The following is a 25,811-nucleotide window of genomic DNA, read 5'->3' on the forward strand; positions in this document are numbered from 1 at the left end:
ATCTGCTTCATTACCAACATTTTTCTCCATCTCTTTCTCAGTCTTTATCACATCCTCTCTCCAGGCTTCTCTATTTCAGCTCCACCCTGACAATTCCTTTTCTTGATCATCAGGGCTAGTTTGGCTAGTGGGGAAAGGGGATCCCAGTGTTTGTTCCACATCTTGCTCTACCAGGCCAAGCCTAGTTTTGATCACTTGCCTCCTCGCTTTGGGGTTGTGCCTCTTCAAGACTAACCTATGTCTCCCCGGTTTCTGATGAGAATCATACCACAAGGCCTTACCCACAGGCTTCTTTAGAGATGAGCCACGGTTACTGTAAGGTTATTCTCCAGGCTCCCATACTCTTTTCTTGCACTCAGCCATGTCACTCTGTATTCTCTATCATTTGCTCCAGTAGTACATTCACTGGCTCACCTGGCTCTTCATCAGGCCTTCCTGTAATGCTATCCTCATACCTCTCTCTAGGACAATCAAGATGGGCCTCAGCCCTGCAGTCTCTCTCCCCCTCCTGAACCTCTGAATTTTCGGTACACCCCCAGTCAGGTAACTTCTAGTATGCCGGCAATTAGGAGCGCAAACCCTGCTTCCATCTCATTCTGGGTACAAGCCCAGGAAACCTGGTATTGTACAAGGCTCTCTTACAGTTGTCTCTGTCCTTCTAAGAGAGTTTGAAGCAAAACTTCTGTTTCTAGCTCAGTCATACTCTAGCACAGACAAGACTAGCTTACTTCCTTGAAGGCCACTTTTCCTTTCCTTATGTTTACAAAATTTAAGATGACAGTGCTTTGAATATGTATGCGAGGAAGACCAAGTCCCTATTCTGCAAATCTTCAATGGCAACACCAGGCGAAGGACTTCAAAGGGGCGTGGGATAAACACTGTGGATCCATAAAGTCTAGAGGATGTGAATGAATGTGGAAAAAAGGATTTGCATTCACAAAAAAGCAGGGAGTAGCTTGCTTGATAAGGCAGTTACTACCCCAAACCAAATAAGCCTGATACTTCACTTTCAATGCATATCCGCATATCCAGCATAGCTCTCTGCTTCAACGGCAGGGTAAAAGTCTGATGCTTCACTTTCAATGCATGTCCAGCATAACTGCTTCAACGGCAGGGGGAATGAAGAAAAGAGGATCTATATACAGACAACAACCAAAAAGGACTGAATTACATAGTCTGCAAAAACAAATAAGCATAGGTGTAGCTTGCTTATTGCGGCGGTTACTACCCCTAACTAATTAAGCTAAATATTTCACATAGATGCAGCTCCAACACTGCTCTCTGCATTAATGGTGGGGGTGGAAGGGAAATAGAACCAAAAGGTTACTAAGAGCCAAGAGAAACAGATAAGTATGAGAAAAAAAATGTGCAAAGCTTGCTGGGCAGACTGGATGGGCAGTTTGGTCTTCTTCTGCCATCGTTTCTATGTTTCATTTCATTTCTATGTAATCTACCTGTGCTCTGGAAAGAGTACACCTTTAATTTCTTGGGCAGCAGCAATCCCTTGGACAAGTAAGCCTCCCCATTCCTTCCTCCAACGAGCTAGCGACACCTTCAAAGTTTTTCTGACCCTTCTAGAACCACTAAACCAAACAAATGATACTCGAGGTTATAAAACTATTAGTGACCTTTAATTACAGCAAAATAATTTGTCTAATATATCTAAATGGTAAGACTGAGCATGCAGAGTCCCTTTGAAAAGAAGGAAGACATATCTGGAGGAAAAAAAAATGCCTTCTCAGTTGCTGGGCCTATCAATCCAATTCCTATTTAAATCCCCCTTAACCAATGATAGGGCACATAATTCTAAAATGCCACTGCATGAGAACTCCACCCATGATTGCTTAGTCTACATGTGGACTTGAAAGAGAACTGACACTGGCGGTCTAATGTTTTTACATCTAGATCAGAGCGCACTATAAGCAAGAGGACCTAATTGAGAACAGGCACAACTATTACAACCTGTAACTCCTAACTAAAGAGGACACAGGACGACGTAAAAGAAAACTGTCAATCAAGGACACTACTTTGATCAGCACTATAAGAACATTACAGGACATAACAAAACTCAAAAAAAGGCACTCCAATCTACTTCCTTATTAAACCCCTCAGGAGAAAAACAGTCTTCCATTTAAAAATGTAAGATAGGCCATAATTATGTACGCCCTGATATACCAAGGCCTTATCTGATTCTGTGTCCAGAGGGAAAAGTTTAGTTAATTAGATTTATGTTATAGACTCCACACCATTTTGGTAGTCATCCTCTAGTTAGTCTCCTCTACCAAACTTCACCTCACCTCTATATTAACAGGCTTCACATTTATCTAGACCAGACCCCGTTTTTATTTATTCTTTGTGAAAGTGGTAAAGAATGCATTAAGGAGAGACAATGGCCCAACCAGTCAGTGTGTAAGTCTGGTAGCAGTGAGGGAACTGCATATGAATGGACTTGCATGCATTAGACTGCTGGTACAGTGAAGAAACAGCACCAACCCATGAGAGAGCAAATGTTGCTTACCTGATGTAACAGGTGTTCTCACAGGACAGCAGGATGTTAGTCCTCACAAATGGGTGACATCGAGGATGGAGCCCACCACGGAAAACTTCTGTCAAAGTTTAAACAGAACTTTGACTGGCCCCTACTGGGCATGCCCAGCAAGGCACTGACCCTGCAGCCAGCAGGGGTCTCCCTTCAGTCTGATTTTCAAAGCTACAGGCAGTGCCTAAAAAGTAAAAACAAAACAAACCCAACACCGCGGGGTGGCGGGCGGGTTTCGTGAGGACTAACATCCTGCTGTCCTGTGAGAACACCTGTTACATCAGGTAAGCAACATTTGCTTTCTCACAGGACAAGCAGGATGGTTGTCCTCACAAATGGGTGAGTACAGAGCTGAGGATGTCCTGACTTGCACCAAATGCACCCAATGACGTGCAACAGGCACAACAACTGGGGTGGAATTTGGTAAAGGGCATCCGCACCCTACTGGGAAGGTGGAAGGGTGTTGGTACATCACGTTGGAAAAAGGTTACGCAAGACAGATTGGCCGAAGATGGAGTCCTGTCTTCCAGCTTTGTCCAAACAATAGTGGGCTGCAAAGGTATGGAGAGAACTCCAGGTTGCAGCTTTGCAGATGTCAGGAAGCGGCACCGATCGAAGGTGTGCCACTGACGTCGCCATGGCCCTTCACAGAGTGTGCTTTCACACTGTCTTGAAAAGGAATGCCAGCTTGCTGATAGCAAAAAGAAATGCAGTCCGCCAACCAGGAGGAAAGAGCCTGCTTACCCACAGGATGTCCTAACTTGTTAGGATGGAAAGAGACAAATAATTGAGTGCTCTTCCTGTGAGCAACTGTACGGTCTAGATAAAAAGCTAGAGCTCGTTTGCAGTCTAGGGTATGCAGAGTCTGTTCCCCGGAGTTGGAGTGGGGCCTGGGAAAAAAGATAGGTAGTATGATGGATTGATTAATATGAAACTCAGAAACTACCTTAGGTAAAAATTTAGGGTGAGTGCGGAGTACCGCCCGGTCCTGCAGGAGCTTAGTGTAAGGCGGATAGGTAACTAGGGCCTGCAATTCACTAACCCTGCGAGCTGAAGTGATAGCCAAAAGGAATAACACTTTCCATGTGAGATACTTTAATTCACAGGAGTGCAGAGGTTCGAAAGGAGGTTTCATTAGACGACCAAGAACCAGGTTAAGGTCCCAAGATGGGGCCGGAGGACGTAAGGGTGGCTTCAGATGGAGCAAGCCTTTAAGAAAACGTGTTACCAGGGGTTGTACTGAAATAGGGACACCCTGTACACCTTTATGGAAGGCGGCTACCGCACTGACATGCATCCTAATGGAAGAGGTCTTTAGACCGGATTCTGATAGGTGCCATAAATAGTCCAAGAACTTAGAGATTGGACAGGAAAGGGGATCAAGGGACTGAGAAGTGCACCATGATGTGTACCTTTTCCATTTATATGAATAGGATCTTCTGGTAGAGGGCTTTCGTGAAGCTATCAGGACACGAGAAACCGAATCCAAAAGGTTAAAAGGCTGAAGGACTAACCTTTCAACATCCATGCCGTCAGGGACAAGGCTTGGAGGTTGGGATGGAAGAGGCATCCGTCGTTTTGAGTGAGCAGATGCGGATCCGTTCCCAGAGGGATGTGCCTGCGGATGGAGAGATCCTGGAGTATGGGAAACCACACTTGGCGTGGCCAGTGGGGTGCTATCAGGATCATGGTTCCTCCGTCCTGGCGTAGCTTCACGAGAGTCCTTGACAGAAGAGGAAGTGGAGGGAATGCATAAAGCAGACCTGTCGTCCACTTGAGGGAGAAGGCATCTCTCGGCTGAAAGTGTTGGCTCCGAATGAGAGAGCAGTAATCGTCCACTTTGTGGTTCTGAGGGGACGCAAAGAGGTCTATGCGGGGAAAACCCCACTTGTGAAACAGAGAGGTCACTACCAGAGGATCGAGTGACCACTCGTGTGGCTTGAAGACACAGCTCAGCTGGTCTGCCAATACATTGTCTACTCCCGGCAGGTAAGTGGCCCTGAGGTACATAGAGTGGGAGAGGGCTTCCGCCCAGATCTGCGCAGCTTCCTGACACAGAAGGAAGGAGCCTGTGCCTCCCTGCTTGTTTATGTACCACATGGCCACTTGGTTGTCCGTCTGGATTAAGATTATCTGATGGAATAGATGATCTTTGAAAGTTCGGAGTGCATAGCGGATTGCGCGAAGTTCCAGGAAATTTATCTGGTGTTCGGCTTCCTCTTTGGACCATAACCCTTGGGTTTGTAATTCGTCCACATGGGCTCCCCAACCGATGTGAGAAGCGTCGGTGGTTAGGATTACTTGCGGATCCGGTGGAAGAAAAGGTAAGCCCTGAAGGAGGTTGACCTGAGTTGTCCACCAGGTTAAGGATAGGCGCAGGGCCTGTGTGACTGTGACTATGGAGGACAGAGGCTGAAAAGCTTGAATCCATTGGTGTCGTAGAGTCCATTGTGTTACTCTCATGGCTAGTCGGGTCATGGGAGTGACTTGAACCGAGGATGCCATGTGTCCTAGGAGAATGAGGAACTGGCGAGCCGTGGCAGTGTTTTGAGACTGGAGCTGGCGAGCCAGGGATATTAGGGTGTGGACCCTCTGAAGAGGAAGGTAAGCCTTTGCCTGCAAGGTGTCCAAGTCTGCTCCAATGAAGGATAAGGTTTGAGACGGGACTAAGCAAGATTTCTCGTAATTGACAAGAAACCCTAAGGAAAGGAGTGTTTGAATTGTCAATTTTAGGGAGGATTGAGCTATGTGTTGGGAGGAGGCCCTGATTAGCCAATCGTCCAGGTAGGGGTAGACGTGGACACCTTCCTTCCTTAGGAATGCTGCTACCACTACGAGACATTTGGTAAAGACTCGTGGGGCAGAAGCCAGACCGAAAGGTAGGACACGGTATTGATAATGGTCGTGGCCTACAAGAAACCGCAGATATTTGCGATGGGATTGTGTGATCGCAATGTGGGTATAAGCGTCCTTGAGGTCGAGAGAGCACAGCCAATCCCCCTTTTGCAACAGAGGGAGCAAGGCGCCCAGGGTTACCATCTTGAACTTTTCTTTTTGCAGATACTTGTTGAGGGCCCGAAGGTCCAGAATTGGACGTAGCCCCCCTGATTTCTTTGGTATTAGGAAGTATCTGGAATAGAATCCTTTCCCTTGTTGACAAGGAGGGACGGGTTCTATAGCATTTGATTGTAGAAGAAGGGATACTTCTTGATGTAACTGAGTGAAATGGCTGGTTAGACTCCATGCCTGAAGGGGCGGGGAGTCTGGCGGAAGTGTTATGAAGTTGAGGTGGTAACCCTGTGCGATAATTGCTAGCACCCACTGATCTGAGGTGATCTGTTTCCAACGGTGTAAGAAGTGGAACAGTCGACCCCCCACAGGGATGTGTGGAAGAGGGAGATGGCATGTGCTCAATACAGGGAAGTCAAAGGCCCGCCGCAGGCCCAGGAGGTGGGGCTACAGTAGGTCTTTGCTTTCTCGGCTGACGAGGCTGAGGCCTGTTAGAGGACCGTGCAGGACGAGCCCTAGTTGACAGAGGGTAGTAGCGACGTGGTCGAAAGAACGACTTTTTAGAGTCCTTCTTTTGCGGTTGCTTGGAGGTCACCTCAGGTGGGACAGATGAGAGTTGTTTCAACGTCTCATGGTGGTCTTTTAACTCCGCCACAATCTGTTGAATTTGCTCTCCAAACAAATTGTCGCCTAAGCAGGGCAAATCAGCAAGACGATCTTGGACTTCTGGGCAAAGGTTGGATGACTTTAACCAAGCCCAACGTCTGGCTGAGATGGCTGTGGCTGAAACCTTCGTGGAAGCATCGAATATGTCATAGGCAGTCCTCCTAATCTCGTGCTTCCCTGCCTCAAATCCCTTGTGAAGAAGGGCTTGAAGCTGTGGTTGGTATTGGTCCGGCAATGTGTCAGCATAGTCTTGCATCTGCTTAAGGATGGCTCTGTTGTATTGAGTCATGTAAAGTTGATATGAAGCTATGCGTGAAATCAACGTAGCTCCATGATACACTTTCCGTCCTACACTATCCAGGAACTTGTTGTCCCTGGTAGGTGGGGTAGAAGAGTGCGGCTTAAGACGCTTGGCCTTCTTCTGCGCGGACTCAACCACAACAGAGCGATGATCCAGTTGAGGTTTTTGGAAACCTGGTGCTGACTGGACAAGGTATGTGGAGTCAGCTTTCTTGTTAACTGGTGACACCGATGAAGGAGATTCCCAGTTTTTCTTGAGCAGATCCAAAAACACCTGGTGTATAGGGATGGAAGCGATGATTTTTGGAGCATCCAGAAATTGAAGTAGTTCCATCATCTGGTGTCTGTCATCAGCTTCAGATTGTAGTTGAAAAGGTACAACTTCTGACATTTCTTTCACAAAATTAATGAAAGATAGATCCTCAGGAGGAGATCGTTTTCTACTCTCTGTAGGAGATGGTGGCGAAGGCAGATCTGTGTCAGAAGAGGTATCATCATCATCACCCCAGGTATCGTAGGGATCATGTGTGGCTTGTAGCCCTGATGGACCTGGCTGAGGCTCTGAAGGCATCGATGGAAACCGAGGTGGAATCGGTGCGGTAGGTGGAACCAGAAATGGCATCGATGGCTTAGGTGCTGCCGATGGAATCGGTGCCTGGCGCGGAATCGATGGAGCCGAAGGATAAATTGGTGGAGATATACCAGAAGGTACCGATGGAACTACCCCGGAAGGGGGAATTCGGAACGGTGTTTCTCCTGCCGATGAGAAACCAGTCGGAGACGGTGGTGTTGTCGATGGGACTGGAATCACCGATGGAAGGGCCGTCATGAGTGCCTCCATGCGGCTCAGTAGCGGTGCTAGCGCTTGTATCAACGGCTCGGTGGTCGGTTCCCTCCTCGGTGGCGAAGCCGGTGCCGGCGTCGGTGCCGGGGGCGGCACTGGAACCGGTGCCGGAGACGGTGCCGATGGAGGTTGTAATTTCTTCATCGCTTTCTCGATGGCCTCCTGGACCAGCCGGTCCAGTTCTGCCCGGAGACCAGGGGTAACCATACCCGGCTCGACGGGAGAGGGAGGCTGAGGCAGGGCCGGAGGGACCACCGTAACCGGTGGGATCACGGCCCCCACACCCCGAGAGGGTGAGGGTTTCCTCGATGCCGGCGAACGAGACGTGGAGGGCGTCCGGTCTGTTCGCGGCTTCTTTGTCGGTGGCTCGGCTTGAGCAGAGGTCGATGGCTGTGGATCCTCGACAGGCCGAGACTTATGCAGTCGATGGCGGTGCTTTTCTTTCCGATCCCCTCGCCCATCCGGGGAAGGGACGGGAGTCGACGGCCGAGAAGCGATCGATGGCGGACGGTCACCGGAAGGTTGACGATGATGGTACAACTTCGACGGTGCCGGTTCCGATGACGTCGATGCTATCGATGGCGTTGGGGTTGGTGCATGGAAGAGGAGCCCCATCTTCTCCATCCTGGCTTTGCGACCCTTGGGTGTCATTAAGGCACATTTGGTGCAAGTCAGGACATCATGCCCACTACCCAAACACATTACACAAACCCTGTGGGGGTCTGTGATGGACATAGTCCGGGTACAATCCGGACAACGACGGAACCCCGTTGCCATGGCTGGAAGCCAAAATTTAGGCTGGGGATCGGTAAGTGCGCACAGGCCTCGAGGGCCAAAATCGACGGCAGTCGATGGAAGAAGGCAAAAAACTTACCGGGTTCCGTAAGATGACTAAAAAATTTGTCGAAGGGAGACCCCTGAGGGGCAAATTTTCTTAGGAAATTAATTTCCAAATTCCTGTCAGGAACGTGGTTAGAGAGCTCCCACCGCGTGGCAACTGCTGCGCGGAAAAAAGAAGACTGAAGGGAGACCCCTGCTGGCTGCAGGGTCAGTGCCTTGCTGGGCATGCCCAGTAGGGGCCAGTCAAAGTTCTGTTTAAACTTTGACAGAAGTTTTCCGTGGTGGGCTCCATCCTCGATGTCACCCATTTGTGAGGACAACCATCCTGCTTGTCCTGTGAGAAATGGCACAGCCATATGTACAGAACTAGTCTGAGCATCACTTTACCTCAATCCATACAAGTTTTAAATACCTTCATCATCCCCTAGAAGCCCTATGACTCAAGCACAATGCTGCAGTAAGAAGTTTCAGGTTAAAGTCTTAACTTCCACAGAGCCATTAGGAGCAAGCCATGTCATAGAAGAAATTATCTCAACAAATTCTGAATTTGATAAGTACCACTCTGCCCACATTTTACATGAATCAGGCAATTTTTGCATTATTAAATGTGACCATGAATGAAGTTTAAAAATTATTCAACCTATGTAGTCTAAAAGAGAATTGTCAGCCTCTTGCAAGCTATTTTGTGTTTTATTTGTTCTTTAGACATAGGCTTCAAAAAGCCTATTTTTTATCACCTGTTCTAAATCAGTAAAAATTATAATTTTGATAATTGTTCATCAAGTGTTCGCTGGAGCAATTCTCTGCTATGAAGTGGAACACCTTTATGAAGCTGCAGTTCTTTGTCCCATATGCATGCTTTCCTTTAACCTGAAACAAAAATGCAAGCATGATGCTCAACACAGCTGTATACTGTCAAAAGGTTAACATCTTGAGCAGATGCTTGCCAGCCACCTCTGTTAGCTGAATTCAATTACAGATGGAGACTCCCAGCCCTTAACTAGCACTTCTGAAAGAACATAACTGCTTTACAGGGTCATTCATCAAAATGTGTTATGGCATTAATGCCCACGATAACGCCAAAATGCATGCGTTAATGCCATAATGGATGTGATAGTTATGGTAGCGCATGGCACGAATGCAAATTTTTCAAAGCGGCGGGATTGGGAAGGGGTTTGGGCAGGATTAATGAAAATTAGGTGCATTATCACACTGTGCAATAGTGTAATGCACGCTATCGCATGCTTTTAACGCCAGAAATAACTACACCTTTTCTCCTGGCATTAAGCTGTGGAAATGACCAAAACGGCAGCAACACATTTCGTGATAAAGATTGCAAATTGCATTTTGGGTTTGGGGAGAGGGGGGGGGGGGGGGGGGAAGAGAGAGCGCGAATCTGGGGTGGCACACATAATAGTCACCTATTTATACTGCTGTAGGAGCCAGCTCATAACTTGAGGTGAGGTTTTGGTGGTGGTGTAGGGTTTGGGGGTCAGTTTCACACACAGAGTGAGACGTACGAACAGCAAATAGATCTCGGGGCAAGCGAGTAGGGCTTCCCCCATTCCCTCTCAGTCCGCTCCACTTAAGAAGTGGACGTGGAGAGAACTTCCCTATACCCCTATCTAACCTTTCTACTTTTTCCCCTCTCCTTCCCGACCCCTACCTACTAGTTTTTGTTTTTTTCTTACTTACTTGAAAGTCCATGTTGAAGTAATCTCCGCGCGCTGGCCAGCTGTCGGCACCCGCTTCCCCGGGACAGTGGCTAATGGTGCTGTTGCAGCCCGCTCTGCCCCTTTTTTCAGAGCCTGGCATTTGTGCGTGTATTGGACTTACACGCGTGGCTGGGCCTTTTTGAAAATGCGCATGGCGCACGCAGGGCCCGGGCGCAGGCATAAATCCTGATATTTTCTCACTCAGCCCTTTGAAAATTTGCCCGTTAATACTTGCCCAGTGCCCACTGGCACAGTCAAAAGTATCTGCATTGTTAAACTTCTGAATATCAGCATGTTAAGTTAAGTGAGCTGGGAAGGGATAATGGGAATTTTATTTTTCAAACTGCAATCACCAAATTTGATGGATGATTATTTTGATTTGATTTCTGTTTTCCCTTTCAGACACTTCAAAGCAAATTATCAGCAAATGAAAAGCTCTGGCAAGTTATTTGTGGTTGTTCTCCCAGCAGTTAGATACTGACATTTTGTTCACATATTGCAGCAATAATTATGGGTTTTCTCCATTTGGTCGCAAAGTTTATGGTATTTTAAATACCTTAAAAGCGAAGAATCCTAAAATAAATGCTAAGACCACCCATAAATACATTAATCATAAGAAACATGTACTCCAGAGGCAGGCAGTACTACAAGCTGACTAACGTTTGCTGCTCCAAATACCTACCGTACACTCTTGCATCTCCTGCTCTTTCGTTGCCAGTCTCATTACCAGGATGTTTTCCCTTCGGGCAGATTCTTGTTGTTGCTGCTTCAGCTTCTCTTCAGACTCCCTCAGTCCAGTCACATCATTAGCTGATAAGGAAAAGTAAAAGTGTAGCAAGTACAAAACATATGAAATGCACTCTTCATCTTAGCAAACTATAGCCTTAACAAAAGGTTTGGTCACCTAAAGTCTCATATTCAGGATCTATCCAGCATTCAAATAAGTTATTAAAAAATGAATAGCTTACATACTAAATAGCTAAAACAAGCTAGCCTGATCAGTTACATTTTAGATGTTTGCTGAAGTCCTTTTCATTTATATCTCCATTAGTAGCAGATGGAAAGTTAGTGTAGTGATTGCACATCAGTGTGAAAGATGATACTTTGTGCAAATATACTCCTCAGAGTATGTACTATGACTGCCCATTAACATTAATACTAGTGTGCAGACTGCTTAAAAAGCACTGAATTCTTCAGCAAACGTTTGGTAGTAAAACAGCGACAGAGTATACTTGGGGGCAGAGAGGGGGGAAGAAGATGATTCTTAGGAGATAGGACAATGGAATGATCTATCAGCTGACAACTATATCACTCATTACTCTTTCAAGAAATATAACAATTTTTTTCTAAATAAAATCTAGCTGCTATATAAATACTACACCTAATTTAACAAAAACTTTTTTACAATTGGAATTAGCAAGGTTATCAGGAAATAGCATTTTTTGTAAACATATTTGTTACAACTGACCATCAAAAGGGATAAACCAGACAAATCCGAAATTAGAGGTTTTACTGTAGTCCAGGCTTTTGAAAATAATCACATGCTAATTGTGTCTTCTTGGGAACATTTTACAATATATAAAATGCCCAGTAGTAAAAGCCTTCCAAGGATGGGGAAATACTATGAAGTGCAGGAAATGAATAATTGAGATGTGTGATAGAGTAGGCAAGCCAAGCTGGGATGTATTGTACGGTAGTAAAGAGAATTGGAGAGAGGGCAGAGCTAACTACTTGTGGCCCGGACTGGCCACTGTCTGAGACAGGCTGCCCTGATTAAAGAGAATTTATTTCTTCGAAGTACAGTTAAGATTTTGGCAAATCTATCCAGATAGAAAAGTTTAACAACTTCAATTTCTAAACTGAAAATGAATGCAGAGGTAAAGATATTTTGAATTTTAAAAATTTCCCTTCCGCAACTAAATCACTTAGTAAAAATGTAAATTTTGCTAAACAAATATATATATATATATATATATATATATATCCCTGCAGCAACATCAGCCCACCAATATTCTCTGTCTCTAGCAGATTGTGGACGTGCATCTCCCTAATGGGGATTGCTTAAAAAAAAATGTAAGAGACAAAAAGAAGGTGTGGTGGCGTTGGGGGCAACTTTCTTTGTAAAATTTCCTTGTTTTTGTCATATAAATTACAGAGGGAAAAAATTTGGGGGTTCACTTACAGATAAATCAGTATCTGAAATTGAAAGGTTAGAGGTAAAGGGCCTTCAAGAAAATTAGATACTCCATTCTCCACTTATTGCAATTTTATGTCTAATGGTAGTCCCAAGCAGGATAAATGGGACTATACTAGAAATTAAATTTTCCTTAAAAGATATGGTAACATTCTCCCCCAATTATGTTTTATGTATAACAATAATAATTTCCGCTTTGGATATGTAAAAGATTGCTTTAAATATTGTCATACATATTTGTAGAGTTTTTCATGATGTAATCATTAAAAAATAATAAAGAATAAATTATAAAAAAAAAGGCAAAAAGAAGAATGAAATTAATTCACCCCTCTCTCCAATGGTGATACCTTATAGCCCCTCCCCTCAGTCAAGTTTTCCTGAGGTGATATCTGCAGATCCTTCCCCGGCATGGACTTAGCTGTAGAGAGAGAAACAGCTGAGAGGTTAGTGGGAGCAGGAAGCAGAGCGCAGCGGTGAAGGCCTTTGCCCTTTACCCCCACAGCTGGAGACAGACTCTATACTCGGTCAGGATGGGCTGAGCTCAGGTAAAAAGTAAATTAAAAAAGAAGGGGGCGGGATTAAGGATTCCATTCCCCTTCTGGTCTCCAAGCCTTGGCACACAGATTCAATGTCTATTCTTGCCTCCAGGGGAGCTTGGGGAATCGTGGCAGCTTGAGCTGCTTTTTGGCTATGCCTGTTCTCAGGCTTTACTCATATGCAGCGTAAAACACTGCCACAGCATTCACGTGCTTTTCTATGTGCAAATCTGCCGTGAAACAGTGTCTGACATTGGTTCGCGCTTGTGCACCCCAGTGGGCGCTCTGGAGGGAGCCTACATTTTGGGGGTCCAAATTGGACAGAGCTTGTTTTGGGCACCTCATCCAGGCTCATTTGTGCAGATACACTGTTGGGCGCACAATTGTCTGACACCCTTGGGAGCATGCTGCTAGTGGGTGTTTACCCATGGCACTGGTAACAAAGCAGCCCAAGTACCTTACCCTTTGTGCTGCTTGCCATATTTGGGCATCGCAGCCTGGCGTCCCCTCCAACTTGTGTCAGTGCTGTTTGGAAGCTCAGGGAGAGTTATCTCTGGCTCATTTTGCTGAGCCCGGCACTTCCCAGCATAACAGGGGAGCCACAAAACTAGGTGAAACCTGACAAGTCCTTCTCTGGTCCAATTCCAATAACTGGTTTGTTAGCAGGGGAAAGCAATTTAGTGGGTGCAGGACCAACACCCCCTGGTTTTGGTATGGATCCTTCTGCCCTTTCTTGGGTGGAAGTTTTCAAGGGCTGCAGTCCTTTCTTCAGGCACAATCATTGAAGCCAGCCAAACCTAAGAGTTCAGGATTGCAGATCCCCACAAACTTGGTGCTGTGGATAAGCATAGGAGCACATCTACACCTGCTGCGGGTCACACTAAGGAACCCAAATGGCACAGATGATGAAGGCGATCCTTACTCCCAGAAGGATGGAGAAATTCCTCTGGGGTTGGAGCTGAATAACAATGTTGCGTTTCTTTCATAGAGATGAGTTGCCGGCTCTGATCTCCCAGATAATGAAAATGCTGGAGGTGCCAGGTGCTGATTCCATGACTGAGCCAAAGAAGAATCTCCTTTTAGTTTAAGAACATAAGAACATAAGAAAATGCCATACTGGGTCAGACCAAGGGTCCATCAAGCCCAGCATCCTGTTTCCAACAGTGGCCAATCCAGGCCATAAGAACCTGGCAAGTACCCAAAAACTAAGTCTATTCCATGTAACCATTGCTAATGGCAGTGGCTATTCTCTAAGTGAACTTAATAGCAGGTAATGGACTTCTCCTCCAAGAACTTATCCAATCCTTTTTTAAACACAGCTATACTAACTGCACGAACCACATTCTCTGGCAACAAATTCCAGAGTTTAATTGTGTGTTGAGTAAAAAAAGATCTTTATCCAATTAGTTTTAAATGTGCCCCATGCTAACTTCATGGAGTGTCCCCTAGTCCTTCTACTATCCGAAAGAGTAAATAACCGATTCACATCTACCCGTTCTAGACCTCTCATGATTTTAAACACCTCTATCATATCCCCCCTCAGTCGTCTCTTCTCCAAGCTGAAAAGTCCTAACCTCTTTAGTCTTTCCTCATAGGGGAGTTGTTCCATTCCCCTTATTTTGGTAGCCCTTCTCTGTACCTTCTCCATCGCAATTATATCTTTTTTGAGATGCGGCGACCAGAATTGTACACAGTATTCAAGGTGCGGTCTCACCATGGAGCGATACAGAGGCATTATGACATTTTCCGTTTTATTCATCATTCCTTTTCTAATAATTCCCAACATTCTGTTTGCTTTTTTGACTGCCGCAGCACACTAAACCGACGATTTCAATGTGTTATCCACTATGACACCTAGATCTCTTTCTTGGGTTGTAGCACCTAATATGGAACCCAACATCGTGTAATTATAGCATGGGTTATTTTTCCCTATATGCATCACCTTGCACTTATCCACATTAAATTTCATCTGCCATTTGGATGCCCAATTTTCCAGTCTCACAAGGTCTTCCTGCAATTTATCACAATCTGCTTGTGATTTAACTACTCTGCACAATTTTGTGTCATCTGCAAATTTGATTATCTCACTTGTCGTATTTCTTTCCAGATCATTTATAAATATATTGAACAGTAAGGGTCCCAATACAGATCCCTGAGGCACTCCACTGTCCACTCCCTTCCACTGAGAAAACTGCCCATTTAATCCTACTCTCTGTTTTCTGTCTTTTAGCCAGTTTGCAATCCACGAAAGGACATCGCCACCTATCCCATGACTTTTTACTTTTCCTAGAAGCCTCTCATGAGGAACTTTGTCAAACGCCTTCTGAAAATCCAAGTATACTATATCTACCGGTTCACCTTTATCCACATGTTTATTAACTCCTTCAAAAAAGTGAAGCAGATTTGTGAGGCAAGACTTGCCCTGGGTAAAGCCATGCTGACTTTGTTCCATTAAACCATGTCTTTCTATATGTTCTGTGATTTTGATGTTTAGAACACTTTCCACTATTTTTCCTGGCACTGAAGTCAGGCTAACCGGTCTGTAGTTTCCCGGATCGCCCCTGGAGCCCTTTTTAAATATTGGGGTTACATTTGCTATCCTCCAGTCTTCAGGTACAATGGATGATTTTAATGATAAGTTACAAATTTTTACTAATAGGTCTGAAATTTCATTTTTTAGTTCCTTCAGAACTCTGGGGTGTATACCATCCGGTCCAGGTGATTTACTACTCTTCAGTTTGTCAATCAGGCCTACCACATCTTCTAGGTTCACCGTGATTTGATTCAGTCCATCTGAATCATTACCCATGAAAACCTTCTCCATTACGGGTACCTCCCCAACATCCTCTTCAGTAAACACCGAAGCAAAGAAATCATTTAATCTTTCCGCGATGGCCTTATCTTCTCTAAGTGCCCCTTTAACCCCTCGATCATCTAACGGTCCAACTGACTCCCTCACAGGCTTTCTGCTTCGGATATATTTAAAAAAGTTTTTACTGTGAGTTTTTGCCTCTACAGCCAACTTCTTTTCAAATTCTCTCTTAGCCTGTCTTATCAATGTCTTACATTTAACTTGCCAATGTTTATGCTTTATCCTATTTTCTTCTGTTGGATCCTTCTTCCAATTTTTGAATGAAGATCTTTTGGCTAAAATAGCTTCTTTCACCTCCCCTTTTAACCATGCCGGTAATCGTTTTGCCTTCTTTCCACCTTTCTTAATGTGTGGAATACATCTGGACTGTGCTTCTAGAATGGTATTTTTTAACAATGACCACGCCTCTTGGACATTTTTTACTTTTGTAGCTGCTCCTTTCAGTTTTTTTCTAACAATTTTTCTCATTTTATCAAAGTTTCCCTTTTGAAAGTTTAGCACGAGAGCCTTGGATTTGCACGTTATTCAAGAACATGCCCGGATGCTTATTTTAAAAGGGGACAAGCCTTGGAAGCACTGTATTCCCTGTTTCCAGTGGCGAGAGAGCAGCTGTGCTTTCCAAAAGTGGATGCACTGGTGTGCCGTCACCAAGCGGACTATCCCTGTAGGAGGAGGAATGGCATTAAAAGATGTGCAGGATAGGAGAATTGAGGCTAACCTTGAGCAGGCCTTTAAGACTTGTTGCAATAAATTTGCAGATAGCCTCTTGCTGCTCCCTGGTGGCTGGCTCTTGCTTTCTTCTTCCTCAAGAATTCTATGAATCTGTATTGAATTCCAGGGCACTGATGAAATCAGCAGCCACCTTTTTGGCAGTTGTGGGCTGCGACCTGGTCCACACTTCTACCAGAGGAATGGCTTCGGTGATAGCGGCCAGGCATCAGCTACGGCTGAGGAACTGGTCGGCCAATATAATTTCAAAGTCTAAGCGAAACTGCCTTTTACAGGATTACTCTTGTTTGGGAGGGAGTTGGAAAAAATGGCCATTAAGTGGGGTGCGTCCCAGGTTCCTTAGTTACCAGAGAATAAAGAGCAGGTGCCGTGCTCGTTCGGCGCAAGAGATCGGGTTAGGGGTTTCAAATGTTTTCAACCCTACAGAGGAGCGGCTTCTAGAGAGCTTGACCTTTGGGTAGGTCTCAGTCCTTTGTCCCAGGCAGCCCAGACGGGGTGCGGGCTCAAGCAGTAGTGACCCCTGTCCCCCTCAATGAGGGTTTGCCAACTCACCCCCGGGGAACAGAAGATAAGGGGCCACCTGCCTATTTTATTTATTTATTACACTGGAGGAGAGTCGAGATCTTGTCAGACCAGTGGGTTCTGAAGGTGATAAGAGACTACTATGTTCTGGAGTTTCTCAGTGTTCCTTGGGATGTTTTCATGGTGTCTCCCTGCAGCTCTCTACAGAAGAGACAAGCAGAGGAGTGTACATTACCAAGGCTCCATAGCCTGTATGCCATGAGCCCAGTGCCCATGTCACAAGAAAATATGGGCAGATATTCCATTTATTTTGTTGTACCCAAGAAGGAGGGTTCCTTCGCCCTATTCTGGATATCAAGTGAGTCAACAATTATTTGCAAGTGACTCATTTCCACATGGAAACCTTACGGTCGGTGATAGTAGTACAGTCGGAGGAGTTTTTGTGTGTCTGGATTTGTCAAAGGCATATCTGCATTTTCCCATCTGGATGGAGCACCAATGGTTTTCTGTTTTGCTGTTTTAGGGCGACATTATCAGTTTCAAGCGCTACCTTTCGGTTTGGCCACTGTGCCCAGATCCTTCGCCAAGGTCCTGGTGGTTGTAGCAGCAGTGTTGAGAAAGGATGGCATTCTGATCCACCTTAGATTGGCTAATTCGGGCAAAGAGCATGAAAGTCTTCAGGCCTTGCTCAAGGTGATCTTGTTACAGGAACTAGGTTGGATGGTGAACTTGGCCAAGAGCAATCTTCAACCATCCCAAACACTGGAGTATCTCAGTCCACATTCAGAAACTGATGGCGCAAGCGTGACTATTAACAGAAACAATATGCCCAATGGTGTGGTCTTATCTACAGGTGCTCCAGTTGATTGCAGCCACCCTAGAGGTGGTTCCATGGGCAAGGGGGCAAATGTGACCTATTCAGCGCACACTGGAGACCAGAGTCAGGACTACTCAATATGGCTTCAGTTATTAATGAAGATCTTCATCCAACTGCAGTGGTGGTTGCAAGCAGATCACCTAAGGAAGGATATTCCCCCACGAACATCAGACTAGCTAGTACTCACAATGGATGCAAGCCTCCCGGGGGGGGGGGGGGGGGGGGGGGGGGGGGGGGGAGAGGAATCACTGTCAGGAGTTGACAGCACAGGGGTGCCTGAGTACAGAGGAGTCTCTCTGAAGCAATCAATCAGCTGGAAGCCTATGCCATTCGGTTGGCATACTTGCGATTCGTCAACCACTTACAGGGTCGAGCAGTCCGAATGATAATCGGACAATGTGATGACAAAGGCTTACATCAATTGCCAGGGAAGATCCAAAAGAAACAGAAATATAGAAATGACTGCAGAAAAGGACCAAACGGTTCATTCAGTCTCCCAGCAAGTTTATGGCAGAATCTGCCACGCTGTACACATTACCCCCATACTTAGTTTCAGAGACTGTAAAAGTCATGTCCTTGTTTATTGATGTCTAAGTCCAATTCCTTGTTACCTCTTGCAATTGAAGCAGAGAGTAATGTTAGAGTTGAATCAAAAGTATCAAGCTTATTGGTTAAGGGCAGTAACAGCTGCATTAGCAAGTTACCCCCATGTTTATTTGTTTCTCCAGCAAGTGTTGCAGGAAATAGCCCAACTTATGGAATAGGTGGAAGTACATTTTCCTGGTAATCTCAGCCTCACACGTTTCAGGAAAAAAAAAAGACAATTGATCAGCTGACTTTCTCAACAGACAGTCTGGATCCAGGAGAATGGGAATTGTCAAATGATGCGTTCTAACTCATAGTGGACTGCTAGAGCCTCCCATTTCTAGACCTGCTGGTGACATCACACAATGCAAAGGTTCCTCACTTCTTCACTCGCAGGAGATATTTGAAGTTTTGGGCATCGATGTCCTTGTGCCGGAGTGGCCGGAACACAAGCTTCTAAATGTCTTTTCCCCGCAGCCCATGTTGGGTAGAATGATTTGGAGGATCGAGAGACACACTGGGTTGGTGGCTTCAGATTGGCCCAGGTGGCTATGGTATGCAGATCTGCGGAGGCTGCTGGTGGACTCGCCTCTCCGATTACCTGTCCACAGGGATCTGCTACAGCAGGGGCTTATTTCTTCACAAAGATCAGACTCCATTTTGAGTTACAATATGGCACTTGAGAGGGCTCTGTTGCTGAAGTGTGGATATTTTACTACTGTGATTTCCACCTTGCTTCGACCATAAAAGTTCTCCAAGCCCTTAGCCTATGTTCAGGTTTGGCGAGTGTTTGAGACTTGGTATGAGGAAAAGAGGTTCATCCTCGTTCAGTTAAGATCCCGCTTATTCTGGATTTTTTGCAGGATGGGTTGATTAAGGGCTTGGACCTTAAATTCCTTGAAGGTACAGGTGGTGATTTTTGCCTGTTTCGAGGTCAGGGGGATGGTGAACCCTTTTCTCAGCCCATCCGGATGTGACCCAGTTCTTGAACAGTTGGCTTTTGCAGAGAATAGTGGCAAGCTGATGTCCGTGCAGGAGAATATAACAGTGATGTCAGCTTTGCTCTGCCTCCATCTGCTGGTAGTGGTGCATAACCCATTGGTCGTAGATTAACTTCATTTCCTTTTCTTTAATGAAGACATCAGTTAAGTGGTAATTTCTCCTTTTGCATTAATATTTTTTCTTTGTATTATATACTGATTATGCGTGCATGTGCTATTTCCTCGTGATTTTTTTTTTTTTTATATAGACCAAAAACAGTGCACCAAACTGCTTGAAAGGAAGTAAAAGAAATCATATTTTCAGCTATTTCTATTTAATGAATTAAAACTTAATTGGAATTCCTTTAAATATTATTTGTGATACAATAATAGTAGGTGGGGAAGATTGCTTAAAATATTGTTAATGTGAATATGCATGTAAACAACTGCCTTCCTTGCCCAGTCCACATTCATCCATTGCTAAAAGTTCAGTGCATGTGTTGAATACACATTAAATAATGTTTAAATCCCAAGTTTTCAGGATCAAATTAATAATAGGAACATCTGTTATGTGTAATGCATTTCTATTTACTAACAATGTACATATAATTTATACCAATCTTCTACCTGTTGGTTGTGAGCAATCTACAGTGGATTGTATGGCAGTTTGATGGCTCTTTAAATCCACCACTTGGACATACAAAACACAGCGATAAGCAAGAAGCACTTATGTCTCCTGCACTGCTGCTCTTGCTTCTACATAGTTTATTGTCATACTGTCAGCCAGTAAGTTATTTCTTAATCACTAGAAACCCCTCTCTCCCCCTCCTGTCATCTATACTCCCCTTATTGTTACCCTTATCTTTCCCACTCCCAACCTCTCTTTACCTTGTATTATAGTTTATGTATTATACAGGGTATAATTTATGCCTAACATACCCGTTTTATTGCTCCTCCTTTCGCGTTATATATAGTTTTGCTTCCTTTTTGCTATTGTTCTATGTAAGGGCCTTGCCCAATAGTTCTTAGTTGTATGTACACCGATACGATGTGCAAACGGTTATCGGTATAGAAGAAATTCGAAATAAATAAATAAATATTGAGAATCCGTAAAGAGACCGCTGGGGAGATAGGAACAGAGAAGTACTTCCTAGTCTCTCCAATGATCCCCAGATTATTCTGCTAGCATGACTGCAATCAAAAGACGAGGGAGAGAGGATAAACAATGGATGAGAAAGAGGGGAAGAGGAACTGGAGAAAAAGACAAAGGAGAAAACAAAGGAGGAGAGAATGGAAAGAAGGATAGGAAAAAAAGGAGAAAGCATGAGGAAAAGGAGAGAGAGAGAAAATGAAAAGAAAAGTCGGAGTGGGGGAAGAAAGGGCAAGAGCTTTCCTATTCCCACTGCCATCCAGTGCCCTCCACTCATAACCTGATCAGCTATTGACTAAAGAAAGGACATAGATCCAAATGTCCTGTTATTTGAGTTTTGGGGGTTTTTTTTAATTTATTACTTTTAATAAAAATGTCTGTTTAAGAAGGTAAAAACAGCAAAGGCACTGGAGTAGAACCTAAAAAAGGTAGGATAGATGAACAACAAGGAAACGAGATTACTCCCACTGACAACTCCATCCAAGGGTGCAGGACCCATTTAAATAGACAGCTTGAACGATCCATCGCCTGGCCTCCTTCAGCCAGCCAGCACCGGACGCAGCAGGTGAGCCCCCCAGCCCTAAGAGGGAAACGCTGGTGCACAAGGGTTGCCTCGTTTACTGTCCGCCCACCGACTCCATCCAAGGGTGCAGGGCCTGTTTAAGCACAGCGACAATACCGAAGGCGCTTGCAACAAAGGAGCTGGCCCCTTTGTGCGTGTCCGAAGTGCAGACCTGAAGTGCTAATTTAATAGTACCTTGTTCCTCTTTGCTATAAAAATGGATCAGATGTGCTTCATTGAGCCTATTCTAGGCTGGGGTTTGTATGGAGATCTAAGAAGAATCCCCAGAAGGAAGCAAAGAAGGAACACAAATTTGGTCTTTCCAACGACAAGCAAAGACATTTCTGTTATCTCTTCTTGCTTACTGTTTATTCTGCTTCTGGTAAATGCTCAGTCTCGGACAAAAAAAATCCCTCAGATTAATGACCTGTTAGACTATTTAAATTCAACTATTTTTTGCATCTCTAAAACCTGGCTTAATGACAAAGAAAATGTTCTCTTAACCCAAATTTCTCATCCTAACTGAAGTATTTCATTTCCCTAGACCTAAATGAAAAGCTGGAGATTTATTAATTATTTGTAAAAAAGAACTTAAACTAGTACTCTACAAAGTAGAGATTAACTCTCCCTATCAGGTGGCAATTCTAAAATCCCCTCAATTAAACATAGGACTGTCTACTGTCCTCTAGGCATACTACAAAAAGATTGCTCACCACTGATTGAATTATTCACTAAGATGTTTCCATCACCAGACTCTACTTTAATTGTAGGAGACTAACTTTCATAAAGATAAAACACATATCACAAGCTGCGGTTCTAGCTTTTTAGAGACAATGGATGCTTTAAGGTGGTCTCAGTTTCTCTCTAAAGCTACTCAAAGCAGGACATATTTTAGATCTAATATTTGCTAATACCAGTAACTGTAACCAATATCTACATGCTCCCACTGGGCAAATTGCTGGCAGACCTACGAATTTCTCTCTTGTATGCTAACATACAATTTTACATATGATTCTCTAAATCATTTGAAAATACTGTATTGACACTATCAACCTATATGAACGCAATACAGCAAGAATATCTCATCTGAAACTAATTTTAAATCCAAGAAAGACTGAAGTCATCTGGTTAAGTAGAAATCCTTCTAATGTTAAACCACCAGTTTTAGACTTGGGTACATTTCAAATTACTCCCTCAAACCAGGTATGGAATTTAGGTATCAAGCTAGATGAAAACTTTACTATGAAAAAGCACATCAATAAATTAATGCCAAGTTACTCAACTTTTGAAGACATCCGTACAGTATTGCAAACTTTTTTCAAATCTAGACTACTGTAACTATTACTCAGTCTGCCCACATATCTCTTAAAACCATTACAACTATTACAAAATGCCTCAGCTAGACTGTTATTAGGAACCATGAAAATTTGATCACATTACACAGTAACTGATCTCACTGCACTGGCTGCCAGTACAATCCCGAATCTATTACAAAGTATTAACGTTAATATTCAAAATCATTCATTCTAGTAACACTGGTATGATCAATGACACATTACAACCTTTCACACTAAGATCTCAGAGTAAAGGACTACTGACTGTTCCCACTTTACGGAGTACACAGTTGACTCAGGAGATCATGTGTTTTCCAAAAACAGGTCCAAAGCTTTGGAATTCTCTACCCGAGATGTTATATTTAATACCAGATAGAAAGATTTAAAGGTAAACTAAAAACATGGCTATTCAAATATGCATATAACCTAACTTAAAAACATCAGAATGCAAATAAATTATAAACTGGACTAGAAATATTAACTGAAACATGAAAAATAAAACATAACGAGAGAACATAATCTCAGAACAATGTGCTATTATTTTCCTGTAGTACTTGCCTTAAGTCTTAGATCTTTAGTAAGCAGTTTGATATGTATTGGAACATTTCATTTAAGATGTTATTTCTTGTTTATGAATACTACCTATGTAAACAACAACTCTACACTAATGGTTCAACTGGTTAGTATTAACTTAACACAATAATATAGCCAACACAGTTTTGTTATGTAGGCCCCTTACTCCAAGGGTCTGTGAACCACAGACTCTAATGTGGTATAGGGTCACCTTGCTTTAATTTAAACAACTTTTGTATATTTTTTTACATTTTTCTGAATTTAAATAAAATTGATGTCCCAACTCTGCTGATACACTCCCAATTCTTAACGCCAATTTCGGCTCTCAGTTTGCTATATTTCAAAGATATGTGAAACAAAAATAAGAATACTCATCCATTGAGTGTCCTAATCCCGACACGATCGTGTTTCGGACAAAGTCCTGCCTCAGGGGATTAACTTCTGTTTCAGCATAGCAACCGGCAAAGTCCGTCCTTTTTAACTCAGCAACTGACATCCATGGCTTCTGCTTTATTTTTCCATTATCCGTGGTCTGTCTCTAGACAGCGTGTGACCCTATACCACATTAGAGTCTGTGGTTCATAGACCCTTGGAGTAAGGGGCCTACATAAGAAAACCATGTTGGCTATATTATTGTGTTAAGTTAATACTAACCAGTTGAACCATTAGTGTAGAGTTGTTGTTTACAAATTCAGGTGACTGGAATACACTGGTTGTGTTTAGGGTATTGATTTGTGATTACTACCTATGTAAACCATCAATATATGTTGATTAATAGTTGTGACTGTTGCTTCTGTAAACCGTTGTGATCTTTGTGGAACGACAGAATATAAAATGTAAAAATAAATAAATGCTACATAGTGCCACACTATTCCTTGTAATGGTTAATATTTATACATTCTTCTACACCAAAGTCATCATATACAAGTTAAAATTAAAAGCGAGTCCCATGATAACTAAACTTAAATTGGAGAAATTACTTACCTGATAATTTCATTTTCCTTAGTGTAGACAGATGGACTCAGGACCAATGGGTATAGTGTGCTCCTGATAGCAGTTGGGAGACTGAGTCAGATTTCAATCTGATGTCAGCCTACATATACACGTGCAGGAAGCTTAGCTCTTCAGTATTCTCCTCGAAAAGCAATTGTGGATATATGTGTGTTTTAATGACTTGATTAACTTGGACTGGCTAAACTGATTTCCAATTGGAGACCGCCAGGGCACTCAACCGAAAAACGCCGACACCCGGCAACTATGGGTGTCCTGAACTAGAGATAATACGTGGCTTACCCATGCTTGTCTTGCTCTCGGGGATTGCCACCCGAGGTTTCCGGATTTTGGAGCAGCCGTGGGCGGGATGCTGAGTCCATCTGTCTACACTAAGGAAAACGAAATTATCAGGTAAGTAATTTCTCCATTTCCTAGCATGTAGCAGATGGACTCAGGACCAATGGGATGTACAAAAGCTACTCCCGAACCAAGTGGGAGGCTGCCCATGACCCACTTAGTACTGCCCTTGCAAACGATGTGTCTGGACATCCAGGCAGTAGAACCTCGAGAAGGTGTGAAGAGAGGACCATGTTGCCGCCCGACAGCATCTTGGTTTCTGCTCAGGACACTGCCTGGGTCCTTGTGGAATGGGCCTTGATTTGTAGAGGCAGAGGCTTCCCTGCCTCTACGTAGGCCTCCTTGATTACTTCTTTGATCCAGCAGGCTATGGTTGCCCGCGAGGCTGCTTCCCCTTGTTTCTTCCCACTGTGAAGGACGAACAGATGGTCCGTCTTTTGTACGTATTCCGATCTTTCCAGTATCGAACTAGGAGTCTGCCGACGTTAAGATGGCGAAGAAGGCGTGAGTCTTCTGAGTTCTTATGTTCATCTGGAGATGGTAGCAAGATGATTTGGTTTAGATGGAAATGAGAAACCACCTTCGGGAGGAAGGGGGGGAGGGGGGACAGTGCGAAGCTGTATGGATCCCGGTGTGAATCTGAGGAACAGTTCCCGACAGGACAGTGCTTGAAGCTAGGAGATGAGACGGGCTGAACATATTACCACCAGCAGTGCAGTCTTCAAGGTCAGGAGCCGGGGTAGGTCTGAAGGAAGTTCCCGCCAGGAAGTCTATTACTAGGTTGCGATTCCATAGGGGCACCGGCCATTTTAGTGGTGGTCGGATTTGCTTGACCCCTCTCAGGAAGCAAAAAACGTCAGGATGTGATGACAGACTGATGCTGTCTACTTTGGCTCTGAAGCAGGCCAGCGCGGCCACCTGAACCTTGAGGGAGTTGAGGGACACCATCTTCTTCAAGCTGTCCTGCAGAAATTCCAGGATCATGGGGATTTTGACTGTTCGCGGAAGGATATCGCGGTCCTCACACCAGGCTTCGAATATTCTCCATATTCGTATGTAAGTTAGAGATGTGGAGAACTTGCCTGCTTGGAGCAAGGTGTCAATCACTGCCTTAGAATATCCGCTCTTCTTCAGGCCTCTCAATGGCCAAACCGTAAGAAAGAATTGAGTTGGGTCTTCGTGGAGGATCGGTCCTTGCTGGAGAAGGTCCCTGGTGTGGAGGCAGGCACAGAGGGTTCCCTGCAAGAAGTCTTCGCATGTCTGCGTACCATGGCCTTCTTGGCCAGTCCAGGGCCACTAGAAGTACTAGCCCCCTGTGATCTATCTTGCGGATGATCCTGCACAGTAGTGGCCATGGGGGAAAGGTGTACAGCAGGTCGTCAATTCCCTGGGATTGCGGTTCTTGTCTGCGGCTGAAGAACTTGGGAACTTGGGTGTTGGACCAGGTTGCCGGAAGATCCATGGCTGGGGGTCCCCAGCGGTTTACTATCAACTGGATTCCTTCTTTCCTCAGCTGTCGCCACCACTACCACCATGATTTTGGTGACTGTCCAAGGAGCAGTAGCTAGTCCGAAGGGAAGCACCCAGAACTGGTAAGGATGGTCCAGTATCGCGAAGCGTAGGAAGCGCAGATG

The 25,811-nt window shown here is 44.4% G+C and overlaps 1 protein-coding gene across 3 annotated transcripts in view; it reads right to left on the reverse strand.

Annotated features, from left to right (window-relative positions):
- The window catches only part of WTAP (WT1 associated protein), a 158,974-nt gene that overhangs the window by 46,682 nt on the left and 86,481 nt on the right, over positions 1-25,811 (reverse strand). For all 3 annotated transcript variants that reach the window (XM_029596689.1, XM_029596688.1, XM_029596690.1), the window contains one exon: positions 10,596-10,723. In XM_029596689.1, the coding sequence (XP_029452549.1) occupies positions 10,596-10,723 (128 nt within the window). The remainder of the gene's footprint in view (positions 1-10,595; positions 10,724-25,811) is intronic.

The sequence above is a fragment of the Rhinatrema bivittatum genome, chromosome 3 (genome assembly GCF_901001135.1).
Source record: "Rhinatrema bivittatum chromosome 3, aRhiBiv1.1, whole genome shotgun sequence".
In the NCBI taxonomy this organism is placed as follows: Eukaryota; Metazoa; Chordata; class Amphibia; order Gymnophiona; family Rhinatrematidae; genus Rhinatrema; species Rhinatrema bivittatum.